Below are 21,028 nucleotides of genomic sequence, written 5' to 3' on the forward strand. Positions count from 1 at the left end.
TAAGCCGTACGTTCGTCCCGCGCCGCGGTTTAATTACCCCCCCGCGTCGCTTTCTCGCCACTATTATACGTTTTATTATCGTCTCATTCGTTACGCTTCGTGATTTCCGTTTTGTGCATTTCCATTCCGAGAGATTTTTCGCGAGAACGAGAATGCCTTTGACGACGCGACGCGCAAAAACAAGGAGGAAAAATTAAAAACGAGCATAATCCGCGGGACTGGGTTGCATGTCCGGGGAGGAGGGAACGAAGAAGGGAGGGGGAATGGGCTCATTTTTATATACACGCGCGATTAAGCCGCGACTGCACTTTACGAGCTTCGCTCATTGTGTGTCCGCGATAATGCAAAGTCATTCTCGGATCTCTTTAATCGTGACTGCCACTGCTGCAAGTCCGACGCGTTGTAGGGAAGATTATAATTACATTTCAGCACATAACCGAGAATCGTGGATACCTCATCTTCCATGGGCAGTCCGAGCCCGAAGAGCACCTACGCAAATTTAATTAAACGCTCGGTGCGAGAACTCGCGAGCTATTTCTTCGACACGTCGAGATACGTTAAGTCAATATTTGCAACGAAGGTGATAACACTGATAACTCCACTTCGTCAATATCGCTGATCAGTATCACGGAAACGTATGGAATATTTTTTTTTTTTTTTTTACTAATTCAATTAGAGAATTAGAATTCATTATCGAAATAACTTTTGTAAAACTATAAATAATAATAATTTAATATTAATAATTTTTATATAGTTTTCGTCGCTGTTTTCTTTTTCTTTTTCAAGCGCAAATAAATATATACATACTTGTTCTATTTCGAGTGCAAAAAGAATGAAATGATGTAAAAGGAACAGAGATCCAATATAATAAAAACAAAAAGTTTTATAAAAATAAAATATGCTTATCTCTCTATTTTTAAAAGTAGTATATTTATTTATTGAAAAATGTTTCATATTTAAATATCTGTTCTTTTTATATCTTATTGTAAATTATAAATACGTAACATACAATATTAGAATAATATAAGCTCTATAAAAAAAAAACACATGCAAATATAGTATTTCAATATATATTGTCATTTTATAATTTTTCAAAGTTCAATCTATAATGTATAAAATATAAAATATATAGCAAATAAGAAAATATTAAAAGCTCCAATCGTCATATTAAACAAACGGAAATGTAATCTGAAAGTAAAATTATATGTATATATAAGATTTAATTTGATCAAAAATATTCGATGAACATAAGAAAATTCAAATAATTGGATCAAATATTATTTCATTAGTATACACACACATGTACATGTGTAACGCCTCTCTATTACACACCTTATTACATTATCTATATTATTATTGTATTAAATTATTTATATTCAAAAATATATTACATACCTGATATCTAGTTTCGCTCTTTTTCGGGTCAGGAAACAGAAGATGCCGTCGTTCTCGGAAGAAGTTTATCACTCGGCGATTCGATTCGATTTCGAATCGATAAATACACACGAGAAATGTCGTCAGTATCAAAGGAGAAACTTTCGTCATTTTATCATTCGTAATTTCAGAGCAATTGATTAAAACAATCGTGAAATTTAATCGTGAAGTTCTCGAGGTACGAATCAATATTCCAGTCGCCTAAGTAGCGGACTAATTAATACGAAAAGATTTCCGTGTACACGTTAGTTAACGTTCGTCACTCATAACTGTATACAGAGTGACGTCTCACAGAAACCGATTTGCATGTCTCGACGTCGCGAAGCACCCTCTCGATTGCTCACGCAAATCGACGCAAAGTTCTAAAGTCTGCAGATTGAAACGATTTCTGCAAATCTGAGCTGCCATGCTTTGCCGAGTAGAAAAAATCTTGTGAGCTTCAGAATTCGACTTTCTCTTTTTTTTCTCTCTCTATTTTGCCATATGTTTATCGAACTCTAATTAATATAAATAGCGTTAATTTTATTTATTAATAATCGAATAAGAGGAAAGTAAATTTGTTATAAAATTAATAATAGAGACAAAAGAGAGAGAAAATATACACGTACACATGTAGCAATTATTGCTTTTATACTTGACTTTTTAATAATTGCTTTTTAATAATTGACTTAATAATTTCTCGATTTTGAATTTTCACTATGTGTAATCCAAAATAAATTTTTGCCAATTTGTAGATTTTTCATACTTAATTTGATGTTGATGTCCCACATTGTACTATCAAAAACGGCGAACTCGGATATCGCAGAAATATTGCATCGACCGATAAGAAGTCTAACATTTCCTAAAAACAGTAATATGGGCGTGAGTATAAAAAAAAATATACATAAAACAGTAATTAAGATACACCATACAATAAGATAACAGCGCAATTGTAATCCTATCAGTTAACACAATTTATCGCGATAAATATAAAAAATACTATTCATCATATTGCAATCATATTTTTATGTTTCTCTTCCCTGAAATTTACATATTTCTTCTTTATCATTATTTCATCAAAAAATGTCGATTTTAAAGATCTTGTTCCTTTAAAAATTTCACAGTCCCGAGATGAATCTAACGCGAAAATTAAATCGAGACGATCACACGATTAACGTTTTTCACAGATCTTCGTCGCTCTCGCGGTGCCGCTCGAAAATCCACTGAATTCTATCTCTCTGTCGTACTTTTTCGAGGCTAACTACGTTTTACCGCCGAACATAACGTACTTTGAGCCTTGGACGGAGCTAAATAGGAGAAAGCGGACTATCGACAGAGCCACGATCTATCGAGTTCTGGAAAGTAAATTCGAGAGGTAAGTTCGCAAATAGACAACCATATGTTACGAGAGTTGGTCCCCTTCTTCGTACTATAATTCCTAGTGTAATTCGTTCGCGATACTTTATATGGTATTTATGTTCCTTCTAAATCCTGATACAATCTATCTAAGACAATTTCTTAAATTTTCTTGCACTTGTTCAAATACAAAATACTCGATCAATTTACCTTTAAATTTGATAAGAGATCGCTGCTGATCTAAACATTTAATTCTAAGATAAACTATTATAATAACGAATTCGAATTATAAATCCTTCGTCATTTTCGCCCTCTTATTTTAATTTCTAATTAAATCATGTTAGATCAATTTTGTTCTATATATATTATCTTATTTTTCAATGTTATTTTGCTTGTACTTCCTTAATTTTTCTTACACATTCGCGTTCTTATAATTTACATTCTCAAAACAAAATGATCTACTGCTTTTAATATTCAAATCCCAAGACATACCATAGAGTTCTTGCAAATAATAATAATCACTTTTAAATTAGTACGTAATGATTTGGCTGATTACATAGTAAAATTGAACGACGCCCTCGATATCGCGCGAATCATGATGATCGTGGAATATGAGAATTCGACGGAAGACTTTGATCGGAATGCTGCATCGTCGCGATGCTCGGGACAGACGGAAAATCAGTGGAGATTCGAGATAGAAAGGCACAAATGCACTCTTGGCTTCATTTTACGAGCATTCGGGACGTCTGGGAATCGCGTTACACGCTCGACTCGGCATATATATGTGTGTGTGTGTGTGTACATGCGTTCACGAAGATATACATAGGCAACGAATCACGTATGCACACTTGAGTCTTCAATCCGGTATTTAGAGAATCGTAAAGCGCAAAGTAAACAGACCACGACGTTTCGTCCTCCCATTTCCGTGCGCTTTCTTGATTTTTCTCTCTGCCCGTAGCTCCGGGAATCCCGGAAGAGAGTGCCTTCTGAGAGCGATCTGCGAAACCTCGGAATATCCGCTTCGGCATAACGGGATCATCGGCGACATAATGCACGTGCTTCTCACGTAAGTTTCTATTGTTTATGTACATACAATGATGGCCGAAATTTTACGGAAATAAGGAACAATGCGATTAAAATCATTTCATTTCTTTTAAAAAGATTCTCTTCTAGTCTCTTAAATAATCTTTTCTAAAAATATATATGAAACATAAAATAAAATTAATTATTTAATGTACCAAAGATTGTATCTCATAAAGAGAAGCTTATTGTTAGATAAATTGCTTCTGTACAAAGCTACTTCTGAGAAATTGGAATATATTAAACTTTCGGCTACCCGTACACTTCAAGATTGTTATAATAATTTATTAACGCGTTCGTTAATAATACGAGATTAATTTCGCGTTTGACAATGACTCTCGAAACCTTTTGTCATTCGGGAACGAGCTATCACGTTAAAGCAATTAACGATCTATTATATACGCAATAAGATTCGCGAATTCGATTAATAATTCGCAGTTTCTCATCCTCCCCGTTCTCTCTTGCTTTCTCCGTTACACGGTATTGTTCGGTCGACTGGCGAATAAAATGCGCCAAAGATAATGCACAGACGGGAATTTTTTCTCTTCTGCAAAAAAAAAAAAAAAAGAGAGAGAGAGAGAGAGAAGTAAAAAAGCGCGCCGCTCGCGGGCCTTTTTTTTCTCCCGAATACAGCGGCGTTCCAAGGCGCTGCAAATTGGAGCAGATACGCGCGCCGTAGAAAAGCAAATTTGGCTTCCTCGCAGCCAACCCGCCCACCCTATAGAGACGTGCATCCGTTTCGCTTCGACCCGCTTCTCCCTGCCGTAGGCGAATAAGCTCTCCGACCAGAAACGTATGAATAAAGGACACGAACCCGCGGGCAAAAGCGACATTGTCGTCGTCGTCGTCGTCGTCGTCATCATCATCGTCCGCCGCGACGAACGAAAGAAAAAGTCCCCGTCCCCGTATAACGCGCAATCGCGTTGATAAATTACATTTTTCGCGAAAGGCGCCAACAACTTTTCTTCCCCCCCCCTCCCTCCCTCCCTCCCTCCCTCCCCCTCCCCCGTATCTCTTTTATATCTTATATCGCGTAAATGAAAATGAAAGCTTCTGGTATTATTATATTTATCGCTCGTAAAGAACGCATTTCTAATAATACCGTAACTGTCGCAAGATAATTATATATATATATATATATATATATATATATATATAAAAATATTTTCTGTTAATTACAAATATATTATAGTGTCGAAATTACATCTTTTTAATACTTCGAGACTTTAAACATTATAGCCTGCATTAAATCGAACCGGCAGTGGAAAATGCGACGGAGCGAGTAAAAATAACAGGTAAAGAACCGGAGCGTCGTCCCTTTAAGATTTTTGTATCTCGGCACGAGAGATACGCAACCTCACTCCCATCGCATTGTCATTTTCATCGTCGGGGACGCGACAATGCACGGTTCCCTTCCGCGGAAAATGTTGCGCGCACAAAAACACAGCGGGGAAAGAACATGCAAAGAAGCGAGAGCTCGTTTCGCATCTTCGTTCTTAACGTTGCACTCGTGCTACTGATGCATTATTACGTCCTGCCCGGATGCATCTTCATCTTTTTGACTACCAGAAGAAACGTGAAATTACGAGGGAACTCCATCTACATCGCGAGAGCGGCAGAGAAAGGTTTCTACCGATCGCTAGACAGTAGAAACGGAACGAAATATAGGGATAGTGGAATAATTTGTCATATTTAAAATAATTTTTCGTCAATTGAAATATTACGGGAAATTCTTCGGCTCGCCCTCTTGAAATATTAAATTTTTTCCCCTGTATCTTCTCAAAAAAAAAAAAAAATAAAATAAAATAAAATAAAATTACTTTATATAACACGAGTTACTTCGTTATTTCTGTTCGCCAGTCAAGAAACATTGAATACTCGATTCGCTCTGTAAGAGAGAGAGAGACAACAAAGTTGCAAAGTTATGGCGCGGCCGTTCTAAATTTTAATAAAACTGGCAATAAAGTTTCAAGAGAGAAAAGCCCGGACGCTTCTCCGGACCAAGGTCGGAAAACAGGACGATACGCTCTTCGGATATTTCAGAACGCGAAGATGCATCCTCGTTCCCGCGAGCCCCCCCCTCCCAAAAAAAGAAGAGAAAGAAACGTAGAGAGGGAAATATTACCGTGAAGGAAAAATATTTTTCATTCGGTTCGTTTCGAGCACGCAGGATATTCAAGATTTATCGTCTCTCATCGAGAAGGCTTATGTACTCCCCCGAGAGAGAAAGAGAGAAGGGGGCGGGATTATGAGAGACGGATCGGGGCAAAAGGCTGCGAGGGGCTAAAGGAGAAGGGCAGAAAAAAACGGGGACGAAATAAAACTCCAATAAACCGATTGTTTCGCCGCGTACAGTATAACGAAAGATGATATAAAAAAAATTGGGCCGATGCGAAACCGTTTTTTTTTCTCTTTCTCTCTCTCTCTCTCTCTTAAAGTGACGATTATCATGTGAGACAAGGATAGTTTGGAATTGGTTTTGTCATAAACGAACGCTCACGGGGCGTCTCGAACGCAAAAGCCGAAAGAATAAACAAACACAAATTGGGGCAAATTGCGTTCGCGAAATTACGTAAGGTGCCTGTATCTTTCCTCCGGCTTATTATCCGCGGATATACGAAAATAATATCGAACGTTATCAGGCACTTGGGCGAGAAGGGAGATGAAGTTTTCAGCGAATTTCCGAACAGCGTATCAAAAGTCGTGTCAAAAAAAGATTACCATCGTGATTTTCGGCGAAATTAAAAAAAAAAAAACATTGTTTTAGCAGAGAAAAAGAGAGATCTTTAATTCTAATTTTATTTTGCAAAGAAAATATTAATTTTAATTTTTTAATTATTTGACGTTGCGAGTTAAAAATTAAATGTATATCTCTAGCGAAATATTGTCTTATAAGAGAGGGAAAATCTATTTCATCTCATCATCTAAATAAAGAAATCTTTCCCCTCGATGCAATGATCGCGAAGGGGACGCCGCGGATTTTTATTGCAGTTTAATTATTAGGAGGAATCGTGATTTCAGTCCGAGCGCGTCGAGGCACGAGGGATTGCCGCGAGATGTTGTCGAGGCCGAGCTTGTCGGACGCAATGGAAGCTGTTCCAAGTACCAACCGCAATGTCCTCTGGGACTCTTCGACTTGATTGGAGTTTTCGCGTGAACCCTGAAAAATCGTCGCCAAGTTTATCGTGTGATCTTCGAGAAACGAACAGTCTAATTGCATCGCTATTGAAAACTTCACGTCCGTGTGTACAAACGTAAAATGTAACATGTTTCCATAGTTTCGAAAGTCTCAGTGATTCAATCTATTTGATAGAGAAACGTGTATTGACAGAAAATCTTCTGGTAAAAGAATATCGAACATTCTTAGTTAGAGATATATTTATATTTATGTGTAGAATACGTATTGCATTATAAATAATATGCGAGTAAGCATTATTACATTCACTGTATGCAGTATAATTTATATGAGTTATAAATTATATTTTCAAATAAATATAAATTATATATAAATTATATTTTTAAATAAAATATTGTCTATCTTATATATGATGACTGCATTTTTTTCTTTTAAACTTTAACCATGGTTTTCAAATTCATTTAAACTCATTGCTATCACAGTATCTGCACAAGAGTTCATGATAGAATATTTAGTAAATTTCCTTAAATTTCTATCCGATATCTTACGTGGAAGATTACTGAATTTTTTACACGATTCTTCCTCTCTCCTTGCTTTACTTCACGAAATTATTGGATCCTTAAAACGCCGCACAAGGAGATGCTTTTTAAAACAGAAACAGTTAATTTGTACTCGCGCGATGATATATGGCAAACTAAAAGTCCTTCGGGTATATCCTTACCGTTTATTCGCAGTTTATTATCTACTAGGAGAACCCGCTGCGCACACAGTAAAAAAGAATAGAGAAACGGAAGAACGTGCATTGTATTATCGAATTATCGCGCAGGCGAACGTATTTATATGCTCGCTCGTAATTGTCGTGTGATCGTAAATCTCAAATGAACAAGAAAGGATATAAGAGTTATTGCCACATTTCTCCGTTCTAGCTTCCGTATCCGTTCCCGAGCAAGATTGCGTTAAAGTTATTTCAGCGCCGACGCCGATAAGGGAGATAAGAAACTTTTCGAAAGTAATTAAAACATTGATAGACGAATAATTAAAACTAATTATTAGATTATTACAATGTTAAATTTTTCTCTCGATATCAACTATTAATAAATTATTTTTACGAAGTAAAAATCGAGAAACAATGAAATCAGCAGTACCATAGTTAATTAAATTTATAAATATTGCATTCCTTTTTTCACATCCCTTCATTTTTTCAATATACATTAGTAGCAAGTCATTAAAGTTGCAAATTATTCGTGGGCCGAATTTTCAAGGCGCTATTCCCAGTTTGGAATGCTTCGGAAAATTTTCTATCCTCCGCATTATCTCTCTGGGAGTTTATGAGAGAGAACGCTCGAAAGAGAAGTCTATCGGCAATAATTCAAGCTATAACTCGCCGAATAAAATTTCATAAAGAGATTCGTCGAAACTTTCAAGTTTATATTCGAAGTTCCCGAAAATACAGTAAATTTTACAACCGCTACAAATGGAGAAGTCTCGAAGATTCTGACATCTACGTGGAAAGTAAAGCATTTTACAGCATCGAGTTCACGGAGGACTTTATTCGCTTTACATTAGAAATTTAAAAGCGATGCTCCCGCACGTGTGAATCGTTTACCGATTTAACGATGATGTCCCTGATCGGTTTAATCTTTTTACGCTATAAAGACAAGTAAATAATCTTCCCTTTCGTAGATTGGTGTGTAACACGTATGCGTGCATAACTATTAATTATATAATATTGATATCTAAATCTATAATTTAATCCTCAAAGATATCACATTTCATATGTTTTTTTCTTCACTTAAAACTCAAGTTCTCAAGCGTTTTACTTGATTTCGTGATATAATGATAGAGAATACACTTGTACATTTTGTTGAATCACTACGGAAACGGCCTTTATAACGCATGCACATTCACACGTCCAGCGACAGCAAAAATATTCAAGTCGCGTGAAAATAGAATTACCCTTTCGCATGGATACGCCCTTAGGAAATTCGCGTGCAACGCACTTCCCAGGGAGAAAAACTTCATGCTTCTCGAAAAGTTACAAAGTCGTAAATGTTAAATTCGCAGGAGGAATATATTCCCATACATTCCTCCGTTTCTTTAACATTCTCCGCGTCGATGTGCTCCTGAAAAAGATTTTCCTCAGGCATGGACGAGCTTGGTCTACGAAGAGAAAATTGTAAGTCAGCTTCTCGACACAAACATCAATAAAAAAAATCACTTAGTTTTGTTGGAGCTCGCAATAATTAATATTTAAATTGAACGATAATTTGAGATTAATCGATCTTGTTTTCACACGATAAATATTATGCATCTCTCTTTTCATTTACATTCCCATTGCATATAAATATATCACAATATTATTTGCTGTAAAAATATTGATAAAAATTGAGTTACTTTTTATTTATGCAGAAAATATTACATCCATTGTGTTAGCTGAGAAAAACATGTGATATTATTTAATATTTCGCTGATCTCATAAATGTTATCAACTGCCAACCATTTATACGAGATATTTTTAAAGACATTTATGATGCAGTAATATTATGAAATCGAACATTCTTTATTCGATACTTTATTTTCTATATTAAACTTCATGTTAGCTTTAGCTTCAGTTACACGTAAGTTAAAATGAAATTAAGAGCGAGATATCGAGAATGGAAAATTGAAAATATTTTCGTTTGTCATCGTAAAATCTTCATTAAAAAAAAAAACGAAATACATTTCAAATTTATCAAAGATTATATATATAACTTATCATAAGCTAAGCCAAAGAAGGATTTATCTCAACATTCCATTATTTCTCAATATTAAGAACTTGGCCAATTTTAATATTAAATTTTCATGTAGTTTCTAAGATATTTCATTTACTAGCATTTCAAAGCATTCCTCGACGAGTGAAGAAATATCGTTTTTACGCTTTCTAACTCCAGGATGATCGATTTCAAGGAAAAAAAATAATATCGCTTTTTTCGGTTCGGGAGAGAAGAGACGTATGATAAAAAAATCTTGATGAATGACTTACGCGAATACGATACGCAACAGATCGCCAAGTAGCCCGTTATGGACGTAAACGGTTTGTCGTTTGGTCTCGCATATGGATCTAAGAAGACATTGATGTCCTGAATATCCCATACTGCGAAGCGATAAAGCAAATGTTCCGTCATCCATACATACGTCATTCCCATACGATGAATGATGTTTGACGAGACAAATGAGGCGACCATGTAAGAGCGACGGTGTCGCGGACAGGAAGATACGTGGAGCATATCCCGGAAGTTCGCTCGTTTAAAACAGCTTTGACAGCTAATTGAAAAACTTGCGCGATACAGTGCACAACGTGTTAGCTATAGATAAAGATAATAAATGTAGCGTCAGATAAAGTATGTTTGACACAAAAACAGTCGGTTCAAGAAACTCGATAGTAGATTATCGATTGATCAATCTTAACGATCAGCACTATTGACTTTTAATAAATATTGTTAATATATCAGCCTCTTAAAAGACAAATTAATTAATTATATTTTTCATAATTTTTCTAAATTTTAATACAAAAATGCTAATATTATTGTATGTGCTTTGGTAATAAAATTAAAAAAATTTATAAAAAGTGAAGGTAATCAAGTGGAGTTTGACTTCTGATAGGCTCATATAACTATTAACGTCTGACAGTTGATACTTACATACGTTAGATAAGAATTTCCACATCGTTCTTGCTATTAATAATAATAATAATATTTTCTTGTTGAATGCAACGGAATGTATTTATATGTTGCAGATTTTTTGTAAAAAGCTAAAATCTTATAAAAAGCCGAATTTTTATAAAAAGCCTAAGCTTTCGAATTTGTAAAAAGTCTGCGACGTATAAAGTTAAAAATAATTGTACAACAAAAAAAGAAAGCGGTATCACGCTATAACAAGTTATGCAAAATAAATGTTGAATGTAAACGCTCAGCGTTACTATCTAGGGCAAGAAATAGCACATTCGCGCGAGTTTTACCATTCATCCTATTGTGACATCAGAAAATGCCTGTCTTCTATAAGTATATTGTCTGAGTTTATCCGCTAGATAGACGCATGTTACTCGTTTCAGGCGCTTGACACTTTTTGGCTCACCCCGAAAGAAATAGGGAGAGTGACGAATGAGGGAGAAATTGGATTGGGTTTGCGGGATGGACGTGTCTCGGTGCTTAAGTGTCGCCGACAATGGGCTTCTCTAAGAAGTCACGTTCCTTTGAGCCGGGTGCAGAACTGTTTGTTAATATAACAATATATTATTAAAGAAATAAAGAGCTGACAAGAAAGATTTTAAGAATAATGATGAAAAAATCAACCGAGAACATTTTTCGGGAATTTTTGTTATACCATTTTTTGCAATACTTGAATCGCTAAGTAGTTACTATATGCAATTAAAAAAAAATTATATTTTATAATATGAAATTTATATTTTGCGATGGAATTGAAACAAATTAACTAGACATTCTTTCAATAAAAGTGATCAACTTGATATATTTAATTAAAATAAATCAGACTTTCGTAAAATAAAACAATTTCGTAACAAATTAAAAAATACATCAATTATCTCTCTTCTTCTCTCATTTAAAATACGATTAAACGTCAAATTTAGATGTACATATCGCCAATTTATTCCATTCTTCTCTCTTTATATCATCAAAAGATTAAGATTATTTATTGTTGGATTAAGTTTAAAATTATTTAATTTTGTAACTAAATATAGAGAAAACAAGCGAATTCTAAATTTCCCGATTAAAAATTGAATACTGTAATTCGCGGCGATAATTGTCATCGATTCGCTACTCATCTCTTATTCAGGACATCAGAAACTAACAGCGATTCGACGTTAAGCGACTGCAAAAGCCCATAACGTTTCCATCAGCATATGGTACGGGACTCGACATGCGCCAGCTAAAGCGTAGACGCTAATATGCAAATCTCTCGTACTTGTCGGATTCGATTTAAATGTCACGCGTCTCACCGACGAGCCACATCTACAGTCCGGTGCATTAATGATATCCCTTTCCTCTTATGCATTCGCAAAAATAACATTCGTTCGTCCTATCTCTTCGTTCTTATCGGAAGTATAAAATGGATGAATCATTCAATTAAAACTATCTAAAAGGAAAAAGTGCCTGCCTACCCTTTTCAAATGTTACGAAGATATTTGATCGCTAAGCTCACGGAACAACGCTTCTGTACTTGTGTGTACGCATCGAGGCGCATGCTTATACAATGCCGCGCTTATTGGAGGAATCCCGTCAAGGGATTGAGCGACAGCTGGAACGGAATCACACGAAGGAAGGAAAAGTGCACTAATCAATCTTCGAAGCAGATAAGATGAATCGTTCGGGGAAAGCAATTGTTAGATATCAGCCGAGCAAACGCGGCAATTAAATTATCGGCGATTCGAGTCCGTCATTTATCTCTGCGGAGTGACAATAATGCTAAATTAAAAAAAAAACAAAAAAACTGAAAGATATATTTTAATGATTAGTTTACGTTTAAAAGAGTATGAATTTTCATCCCCCTAGAACGCGCGCGTCTAGGATATTCGTGCGAATAAAATCGAATATCGAGATAAGACGCACTAATTATCTCGTCAAGAATCGCATTCAATAATTTCAACAGATAATAGTCCCTGTGTTGATAAGCTTCCCGACACGTGTACCATGCGGAAATTTACGTATCGGGCCGGGGAAATTTGTATTGCATAAGTTTGCGTACGTGAAAGTTCACGAAAGGTGAATCGGGGCCGCTATCAAGAGAATCGAGGATCTCCCAAAGTCTTCAAGTAAATCTCGACGAAACCATTTTACCTCACCCCGCCGTTCGTAGACTATTATTATTGTTTGAGATGCTTACTTGCACAGCGATATCCGCCAAATTCATTCTCTTTAAAGCTATTCTTCCCTGAAAAATACATCTATAATTCGCGATAAATAAAATTTAAAAAAAAAGGGAGAAATATATATACCCTCCAATTTTTCGAAAATTAATTAACGCTTAATTAAAACAAATTAAATCTTATTCTAACAGATAGAAAGTACTTTAAAAAGACTACTTTATGCACGAATTACCGACGATTCAAATTTGGATTCCAGCATGGCGTAGATCGTAGTACGATCTATGATCCTTCGTTGTTATCGATTAGCGATTTCTCTTGATCCTGCCTTCACCATCTTCGCTCGTCTGTTCGATTTCCGTCACGTTCGTCGGCAACTCGTACTCTGCCTCAAGAAACCTAGCCACCGACATCGTCGACGATGGATCGTCCAGAGGAATGGCAAGAGCAAAAAATAGCTAAAAAGAAAAAAATATCACTTCAATTAGAATCGATCGGAATTTTTAATATCGTTTAGAGAAGACACAACCCTCTTGACACTTAAGAGAAATTATAAAAATATTTGAATGTTCCATTCTCTCCCTGTTTCTCGGATATGAAAATCGTTTTTCAATGTCGCGTATATCCAGCGAACGCTGCGATATTATTCGACTCGAGCATTATGTCGTGGAAAAGCCGTCTGGTGGGTGCGTCGGGAGAGGAAAAAAAAAAAGGAAAACGCGTAATGACGGAGTCGCGTGTCCCGCGTGATTAATCTTCCGGGAGAACAAAAGTTCGACCTGCGAACTTTTCCTTGTTATAAATATGGATACTGGGAGTAAAAACTCTCTTCGCGCGCGCGAATCCGCTAAAGAGAAAGCGCGCCATAACGACGACTTTCTTTCATCTCTCAAAACGTAAAGACTCCTAGCTAACGAACCTGAAACTAAATCGAAGACACGAGAGAGGGGAAATGTAGAAAATGTCTACGGGCGTTAAGAGACTTTACCGCAACGCGACGTGGAAAATGTACTTGTTAGATCCGCGATACAGTGTATTCGGCCGGAGCTCGTGTCACGAGACGTAAGTGTGTGAATGTAAAATGAATGTAATAATCTTCCCCTGAATTTGAGTAAAACGTGCATGACAAGAACCTCAAAGGAACTCATTAAGCTCCAAGAAACAGTTAAAGCTTTAATTAAGCTTTTCCAAATGTGTAATAATCAGAAAATACATACATATATGTATTATAGAAATTATTAGTATATATCATCAATATTAAAAAATCTTAGCTGTGTTTAATTATCATTATATTAAAATTAAGTCATTGTGTTATCATTATTATTAGAAGATTTATAATCTCTTGTACAATTTATTATACATATATATATGGAATAATGCGATATATACTGACGGAATCCATACATAATACATCTATAAAATTCAAGATAATACATGCATATATATCAATGTACTTTCAATTCCGGTAATTATGAACAGAGAAGAGACGGATATATATAAATTAAATGAAATCGTTCATTTCGCCGATATCGCACGCGGCGCCATATTTCGCGAGAAGCTTTTTCAGGAAAGTGCATTCGAAAGTCTCCTACATAATTCATTAATCCGCCGAACGTCCCGCACTTCGCTAATTGAATTATATTTATCGACTGATGTACGAAATTCCAAAAATGAAATTAATATTGAATAAGCAAACTAGGAATATTAATTCTTTATACGATGTAATTTCTTAATGATACCAATAGATCTTTTCTAATTGTATTTTTATGTGTATCTGTCATTTCTTCATCAATGAAAAATTGCACGGAAATGATACATACGTCATAAATATAGCCGCGCAATTCACGCGATATCCTTTTACACGACAAACTATATGACATATTACTTTAGTACATCGGTACAGCATCTTAATCGAAAATTTTCTAACCCCCATCCTGCTAGTCTTCCGGAAAAGACAGGCTCCCGACGTGACGCTGCATCGCATGCGTCATCCGCATTTCCATCGCATTTGTGACAGCGCAAAAGAATCGCGGGAATTCTGCAAGAAAAGAGGACAAATAATTTTTTGCAAAATCAAGTGTAAGACAAAAGCTCCGGCCACAAGGAAGAAAAACGGATAATCGTGAAAGATAGCGCGATCTCTTTTCGCGCGGTGGATTCTTTGAATTCTTTGTCTTAGAATTTTTCACAATGATCGAATATATGGTATCTCGTATGTCAAAAAAAGAAAAAAAAAAGAAAAGAAAATGGTAAAAAACTTTTTTATACCAAGTTTCTCGCTGGAACCTTAATTTCACTGACAGATCTTGATTGATGATTCTTCGGTATCGCTATCCCCTTGGCAAGGAAGATCATCATTTTCAATTCTCCATATCTAAATCTTTGGACTTACATTTCATTGCTTCTTCGAGATATATCACTAAATTTAAGTAGCGTCAAGAAACATATACATATTGAAAACATAGCAATCAGAAAGAGGTGGGAAGGGGGGGAGGGGCATCATTATTTTATTGTCATAAATGAATAGAACACACAAAAACAAGAAAGAAGATGGAAAGAACTATCGGCGACGTGATATTTTTTTCAATCTTTTTTTTTCTCGAAGTTTTTCTCGACCGATGGACGTGCATGTCGACGGACGAGCCTCGGATAGATTTCGTACACGAGCGAACAGAATCGAGGGTCGTCGCCTCGTCGACGAAAGAGACGACGGGGATCGAGAACGTTCGGGGGATGCGCGCCCTCGGTTTGATTGTGGCTCCCAATCCCGGTACGAATCCCGGAGAGAGAAATTGCATTTCCTACTTGCGCGTATAAATGGCGAGCCCCGCGCCATTTCGTTTAAACAAACCGCGACCATACCGTGTTCTGTCCTTCATCAACTACGCGGACCCTTTGCGCGAAGGCTTTCGTTTTGCAATACCTTAGTTCCCCGTTCTAGATGTGTGTATATTTGTTTGTAGATGTATGATGGACGCTTTGATTATGGTCTGGTAAATAATCCCGGTGCACACTATTTTCGAGGCTACTCGAAAGCTACATTTCGAAACGAGAAAACGAACGAACCGCGCCGAACGAGGCCCGACTTGAAGTCTTTAATCCTTTTTGATATAATTTATCTTCACGATGCTTCCTCTTTTTTGGTATCCTTCAAACTTAATTACTAAGCTCGGGTAATAATGAGATAATATCAAAGAAGATGATCTTCCTTTTTCTCTTGCGAATGAAAAAGAAGAAGTATTAATTATTTTTCGCGAGCGTAAAATAGCGAAAAGTCATGAGACATTGTGTGAATCATGCAATAATATATATCAGTCGATTCTTAATCTAATTAAAATATTGTATACAGATTCACTTTTCAAAAGTAGCTTCAACTTATATGTATACATTAAAATAAAATACAAATTATTGTAATAGAAACGTAATATAATTAACACATAATACACTTGATATAAGATATAAACTTTAATAGACTTTTAAATTATTCCGTATCAATAAATTTATATCTTACATAATTTCGCCGGCGATCGAAGTCGTCGAAGCGATCATTATCAGGAATAAAAATGCTGATTTTACTTCAATTGAAAATTCCAGATTAAAATAATATTTTCCACATAATAATCGCAGAACTAATGAATATAGAAAAAGATTCCAGGTTCATCTTGTCCAGATATTCTCAATCTTCTACAAAATATATTCAATTTTATAAAATCAGTAAAATTTTAAAAATTTTGTTAAAAAATGTGTTTTAAAAAAATCTTCGTATTTTAAAACCTAATTTTAAATTTTTCTTCAGAAGAATCTTTTTTCTTAAATTTCATTGACATACCTTGTATTATTCTGAAAAAAAGATAGGGTTTATATTTTATCCAATTATTGATTCTTCGTCACTGTAATCACATTTATAATAAAAAAAATCGTAGAGAGAGAACACAGCACACGTGTTAATTCGCTTTGACGTGCGAATCGCGAAAGCGACTTGACACCATACATAATCATACACAGTTTATCGTTTGTTATATCATTTCCAAGTCGGTAACGTAAGTCACAAAGTTATTGATTAACTCTCACACGTTATGTTACATAATTTTTTTTTTTTTTTTTTTTTTAAGGAGAAGAAGACCTTGCATAGGTCCTCCCGATTTATGGGAACAGATCGAAAGATATGTGAGATTCTTACTCACTAAAAATCCCTATGACTCCGGTGACGATTCCTTCGACGCATAGTGAACATCCACGCCATAGTGAACGCCACTATGATAAGATGATGATGACAACGGCAGGTTTCCTTTCGAAATCCTTCTTTTTTTGTGGCAAAGAGAAGTCATCTTCCCGTCACATTCCGACATTAGTTTTAATATAATTAAACATAAAATAAATAAATAAAAAAAATTGAAAATGTGCCCGCACAAACACGGTCCAACGCTTTCTAAAATCTTAAATGAGAGAAAATAAAGTTTAATTAAAACGTAGCATAATTAAATGCGCATAGCCAAGATATAAAACAGCCACTGGGGCTTTAATTAGCGAAGAATTTCGTCGAAAGTTTTTTTTCCTAGCTTTAAAGAAGGTTTCAAAAGAACGAAGCGAAGAATCGCGTCGCTCAATATTAAGCGCGCTATTTAATGCATCTTCGAACAGCGATATCAAAGATTCCAAAGTTTTTTTCGCAAGCACGTTTTCTTTAGAAGCAAAAGGGGTCTTCGCTAAAAGGGTCTTTTTAAATCGAACAACTTTAAATAAGGATTGCAGTAGCTTTGCCGAGCGTCAAAGAAACGTGAATCTCTCAACATGATTGAACAAGGAAAAAAAGAAGAGATATGTGAGCTCGTAAGAAAGCATTTCAATGTTTACATCCAAAATGCAAAAAATATATATAATCAGTTTCTACTTTTATAAACGATCTAATCCCGAAAAGATCATCTCAAAGCATAGCGAAATATTTAGAAAATATATTAATTATTTCTTTACAATCAAATTTAGCGAAATATTCAGAATGGATACTAAGACATATATCAATATATATAATATGTAAATTACTAATTTAAATCTTTTTTCTTCAATTTTACTTAAATTAAAATATATTTTTTCTATATTCACTATAAAAAAATTACGAATACAGCAATTCATATGACGTTTTAGATTGTTTCCAATTAATTCTTGCTAGAACAATCTCTCGCGTAAAAAAAAAAAAACCAAAGTTTCCGTTAAAAACCCTACTCGCAAGTTTGCAATCTTATCGCGCAATTCTCAGAAAGTCGTTTAAGCACAGAGCCGACGACGCGAGAATGCTAAGTCACCTGAAAATTAATGTCGCAGCGTCGTTAGTCTATCGAAAAAAGGGCGATCCTGCGACAAGAACAAAACCTTGTCCGACTCCATTGTTCAACCCCAATTCCCCGAGGTCGATCCATCGGCAAGAGGATCAAATCGTATCCTTTGCCGCGTCCGAGGATCCGGCCGTACGTACTACGTGTACCCGATTAAGGGCTGACAAAGCTAATTTAACAAAGCGCGCATCTGGGACTGAAGGACGCGTTAAAGAAGTCCAACGGGGATGATGAGAAGAACGCGAATATTTACCAGAAATATAAACTGCCACCGGAAGTGGAAATCGAATTTTAAAGAAAATACGTTGGATCACTCGGCCAAGCCGGTGGATCGCTCCTCGAGGATACTCGTCAAGGATGCCCCTCTTCTTCTTCCATGTAGAATTCTCGAGAACTTGAAGAAAAACCGTATGGCACGTAGGAGGATGCTGAAGACTGGTAAAAGGTGAAAAGATTCGAAGTGACTAAACCCTGACGTGACTTTTTCAGAAGATTCGTGAGAAAAGAGAAGGGCGTTCCCGAACGATGTAAGCCCGGACAGGCAATATCGCGCGGCTCATTGTCAGTGATCCTCAACCGACTTGAGCTTTCAATTTGTTTTGTAAAACGAAAAAAAATCACAAGGAAATGTTAAAAAAAAATAGAGAAAGAGAGAGAGAGAAAGAGAGAGCGCACGGTTAATTTATAATTCGTCAGAGAGTTAACGACAGGATACTTCTCCTGTGTATATATGAGAATACGTTTATATTAATTTGCTGAATTTAATTATAAAATTTAAGATAGATTAAAAAGTGTCACTCGTTATGCAAGTTAGTTTTATGCAATGAGTCTCCGGGTGTCAAATTGATTTTCCTGAGGGGAAAAATGCGCAGTTTTGAAGGAAAGTTCGCGGTCATTTCCAGAGTTGTTGGCGAGTTTTGAATTGAAATTAAAGTTTCATGGCCCTTCTGATCAAAGTAGCGAACTTTCGATTAATAACGCTGACCCAGCATTGTCGCAACTTCCGCTTAAAGCTATTGGAAATGAATAGTTATCGAATTTCTTTTTTCTTTCGCCGGCGTAATAAACGTCGCGCCGATTCCAGAAACTAATTCCACACATTCCAATCCGGAGTGGAAGAGACAAATACCCTTTCCGGCATTAATTAACGCAATGTTATCGATTCCGCGTGTCAATTTGGAGGATATCCAGATTTTTCACACTCCATCCGATATTCTGATATCTTATATAGAGTATCATGTGTCATACTGTCGCGTCAACGCTAAATGGCAGCGGCTCTGGTTAATTTTGAATCAATTTTGTCTCATTAAAGGTGTCAGACACCCGTTACATACGATAGGTTAATGTATAAAATTTTGAAAACAAAAATGTAGATATATATTTTAAAGATCTCTCTAATATGATTATCCCTCCTAACAAAAAAAAAAATATTTAAATTTAAAAAAAATTATCTTTTTTATATTTATTCATAGAAAATGAATACTTATACTTGATACTTTTATAATAATCAGTGGAAAAAAATTGCATAAATTTTTTTTTTTTTTTTTGTAAATATGCCACCTTTATGGGACCTTTCAAGCGGAAATTGGAAATAGATTCTGAAATATGTAACCGCGACGGGGAAGGTCGAAATGACATTGCTCGGCGAACGAGAAACTCGAGGAGCCGTTTCTTCCCTCCACATACAGGTGCAATCTACGATTGAAGATAGATTATGCTGCGAAATAATCGAAAAGCGCGTATTGAAAATATGAAAGAAGATTACAATCGAAATAGAAAATTGAAAATTTACGGCAAAAAGTATGCGATAGACTTTTGACATGTAAAGATAAAAAATATGTATCTTATGGCGAAAAATTATCGCGCGCATATACCATATATCGTTATCGTCAGTTTACTCTCAAATTCCGTTTACGTAACGATAAAGCTAACATCGCCGACAAGTATCGATTAAGTTGATGACGCCCCTCCCCCCCTTTCCCCCCTGATCAACGAGTCTGTTTTCATTACCGTCACGTTAATCATGCCTCTGTGCAATTTTATTATGAGAATCTCTTACGGATTCTGATAAGAGGACGAACGACATTTTTCCTTGGAAAATGGTAGGACGAATCTTCATCGGTGGTAATCTCATCGTTTAACCCGATTAACCCTCCGATCGTCTATCTTGACAGGTCGAGACACAAGCGACGGAATCCTCGGGCACCCTAGACATCACGAAAAATCGTCCGTCACAATCGATTGTTCGGTTATCGGGCCTTTGAATCCGAGTTGTCGACAGAGATGGCGAATAACAATAGTCGACGCGCCGGGATTCTCAAGAATAATCGCAAAAGATATCGGAGTCGATCTGGGTGAAAAGAAACGAAAAGAAAGAATCGTCCCTATAATAGATAATAGAACCGGAAAAATCCGGCAATATCGTAGATCGCGAATGAATTAATTTCTTCGAGAAACAGAAATCCAATAAAAATTAAAGCTCAAGTTTTTCTTTGCTACTCTTGTAAATGGAATCAGTATATTATCACTGATAAGCGGTGATTTCAATTATAAGCCTTGCAGATAATAAAATTTCATTGAGTAGAATCAGTTAGTAATAATTGATTTTTTTCAGTAAAATCTTACGGCCATAATCAGTGCAACAAAGTATGAGTGTTTTCATTGAGGATCAATGAAATACTCATTAATCTTCTCGACGAGATCTTGTTTTATAATCTGTGACATTTTCACTGATTGAGTTTAAAAGGATGCGCAGTAGCAGCGTTTACCGATTTTTATTTTTTTGCGTCCCGAAAGAGTTATCGCAAAGATCTATCTGTATCTGTATCAAAGTTGCATTCAATGCGTCGCCATGCG

General features: G+C 35.8%; 2 protein-coding genes across 2 annotated transcripts in view; one reads left to right on the plus strand and one right to left on the minus strand.

The window, feature by feature from the left end:
• The window catches only part of Nachralpha1 (nicotinic acetylcholine receptor alpha1), a 257,913-nt gene extending 255,661 nt beyond the window's left edge, over nucleotides 1-2,252 (plus strand). The window contains exon 7 of the mRNA XM_070316433.1: nucleotides 2,169-2,252. Coding sequence (XP_070172534.1) covers nucleotides 2,169-2,183 — 15 coding nt within the window. The 3' untranslated portion in view covers nucleotides 2,184-2,252. The remainder of the gene's footprint in view (nucleotides 1-2,168) is intronic.
• Nucleotides 2,253-8,849: 6,597 nt separating this feature from the next.
• Nucleotides 8,850-16,391, minus strand: LOC138938038 (uncharacterized). Its single transcript, XM_070304747.1, is given in 8 exon segments — nucleotides 8,850-9,145; nucleotides 10,008-10,118; nucleotides 13,082-13,152; nucleotides 13,154-13,300; nucleotides 14,770-14,781; nucleotides 14,783-14,863; nucleotides 14,865-14,880; nucleotides 16,354-16,391. Coding segments are annotated over 8 exon segments (618 nt in total). The 3' UTR covers nucleotides 8,850-9,003.
• Nucleotides 16,392-21,028: the final 4,637 nt, after the last annotated feature.

Source organism: Polyergus mexicanus, unplaced genomic scaffold, assembly GCF_030449975.1.
Source record: "Polyergus mexicanus isolate NDT 795.1 unplaced genomic scaffold, iyPolMexi1.0 SCAF_1, whole genome shotgun sequence".
Classification (NCBI taxonomy): Eukaryota; Metazoa; Arthropoda; class Insecta; order Hymenoptera; family Formicidae; genus Polyergus; species Polyergus mexicanus.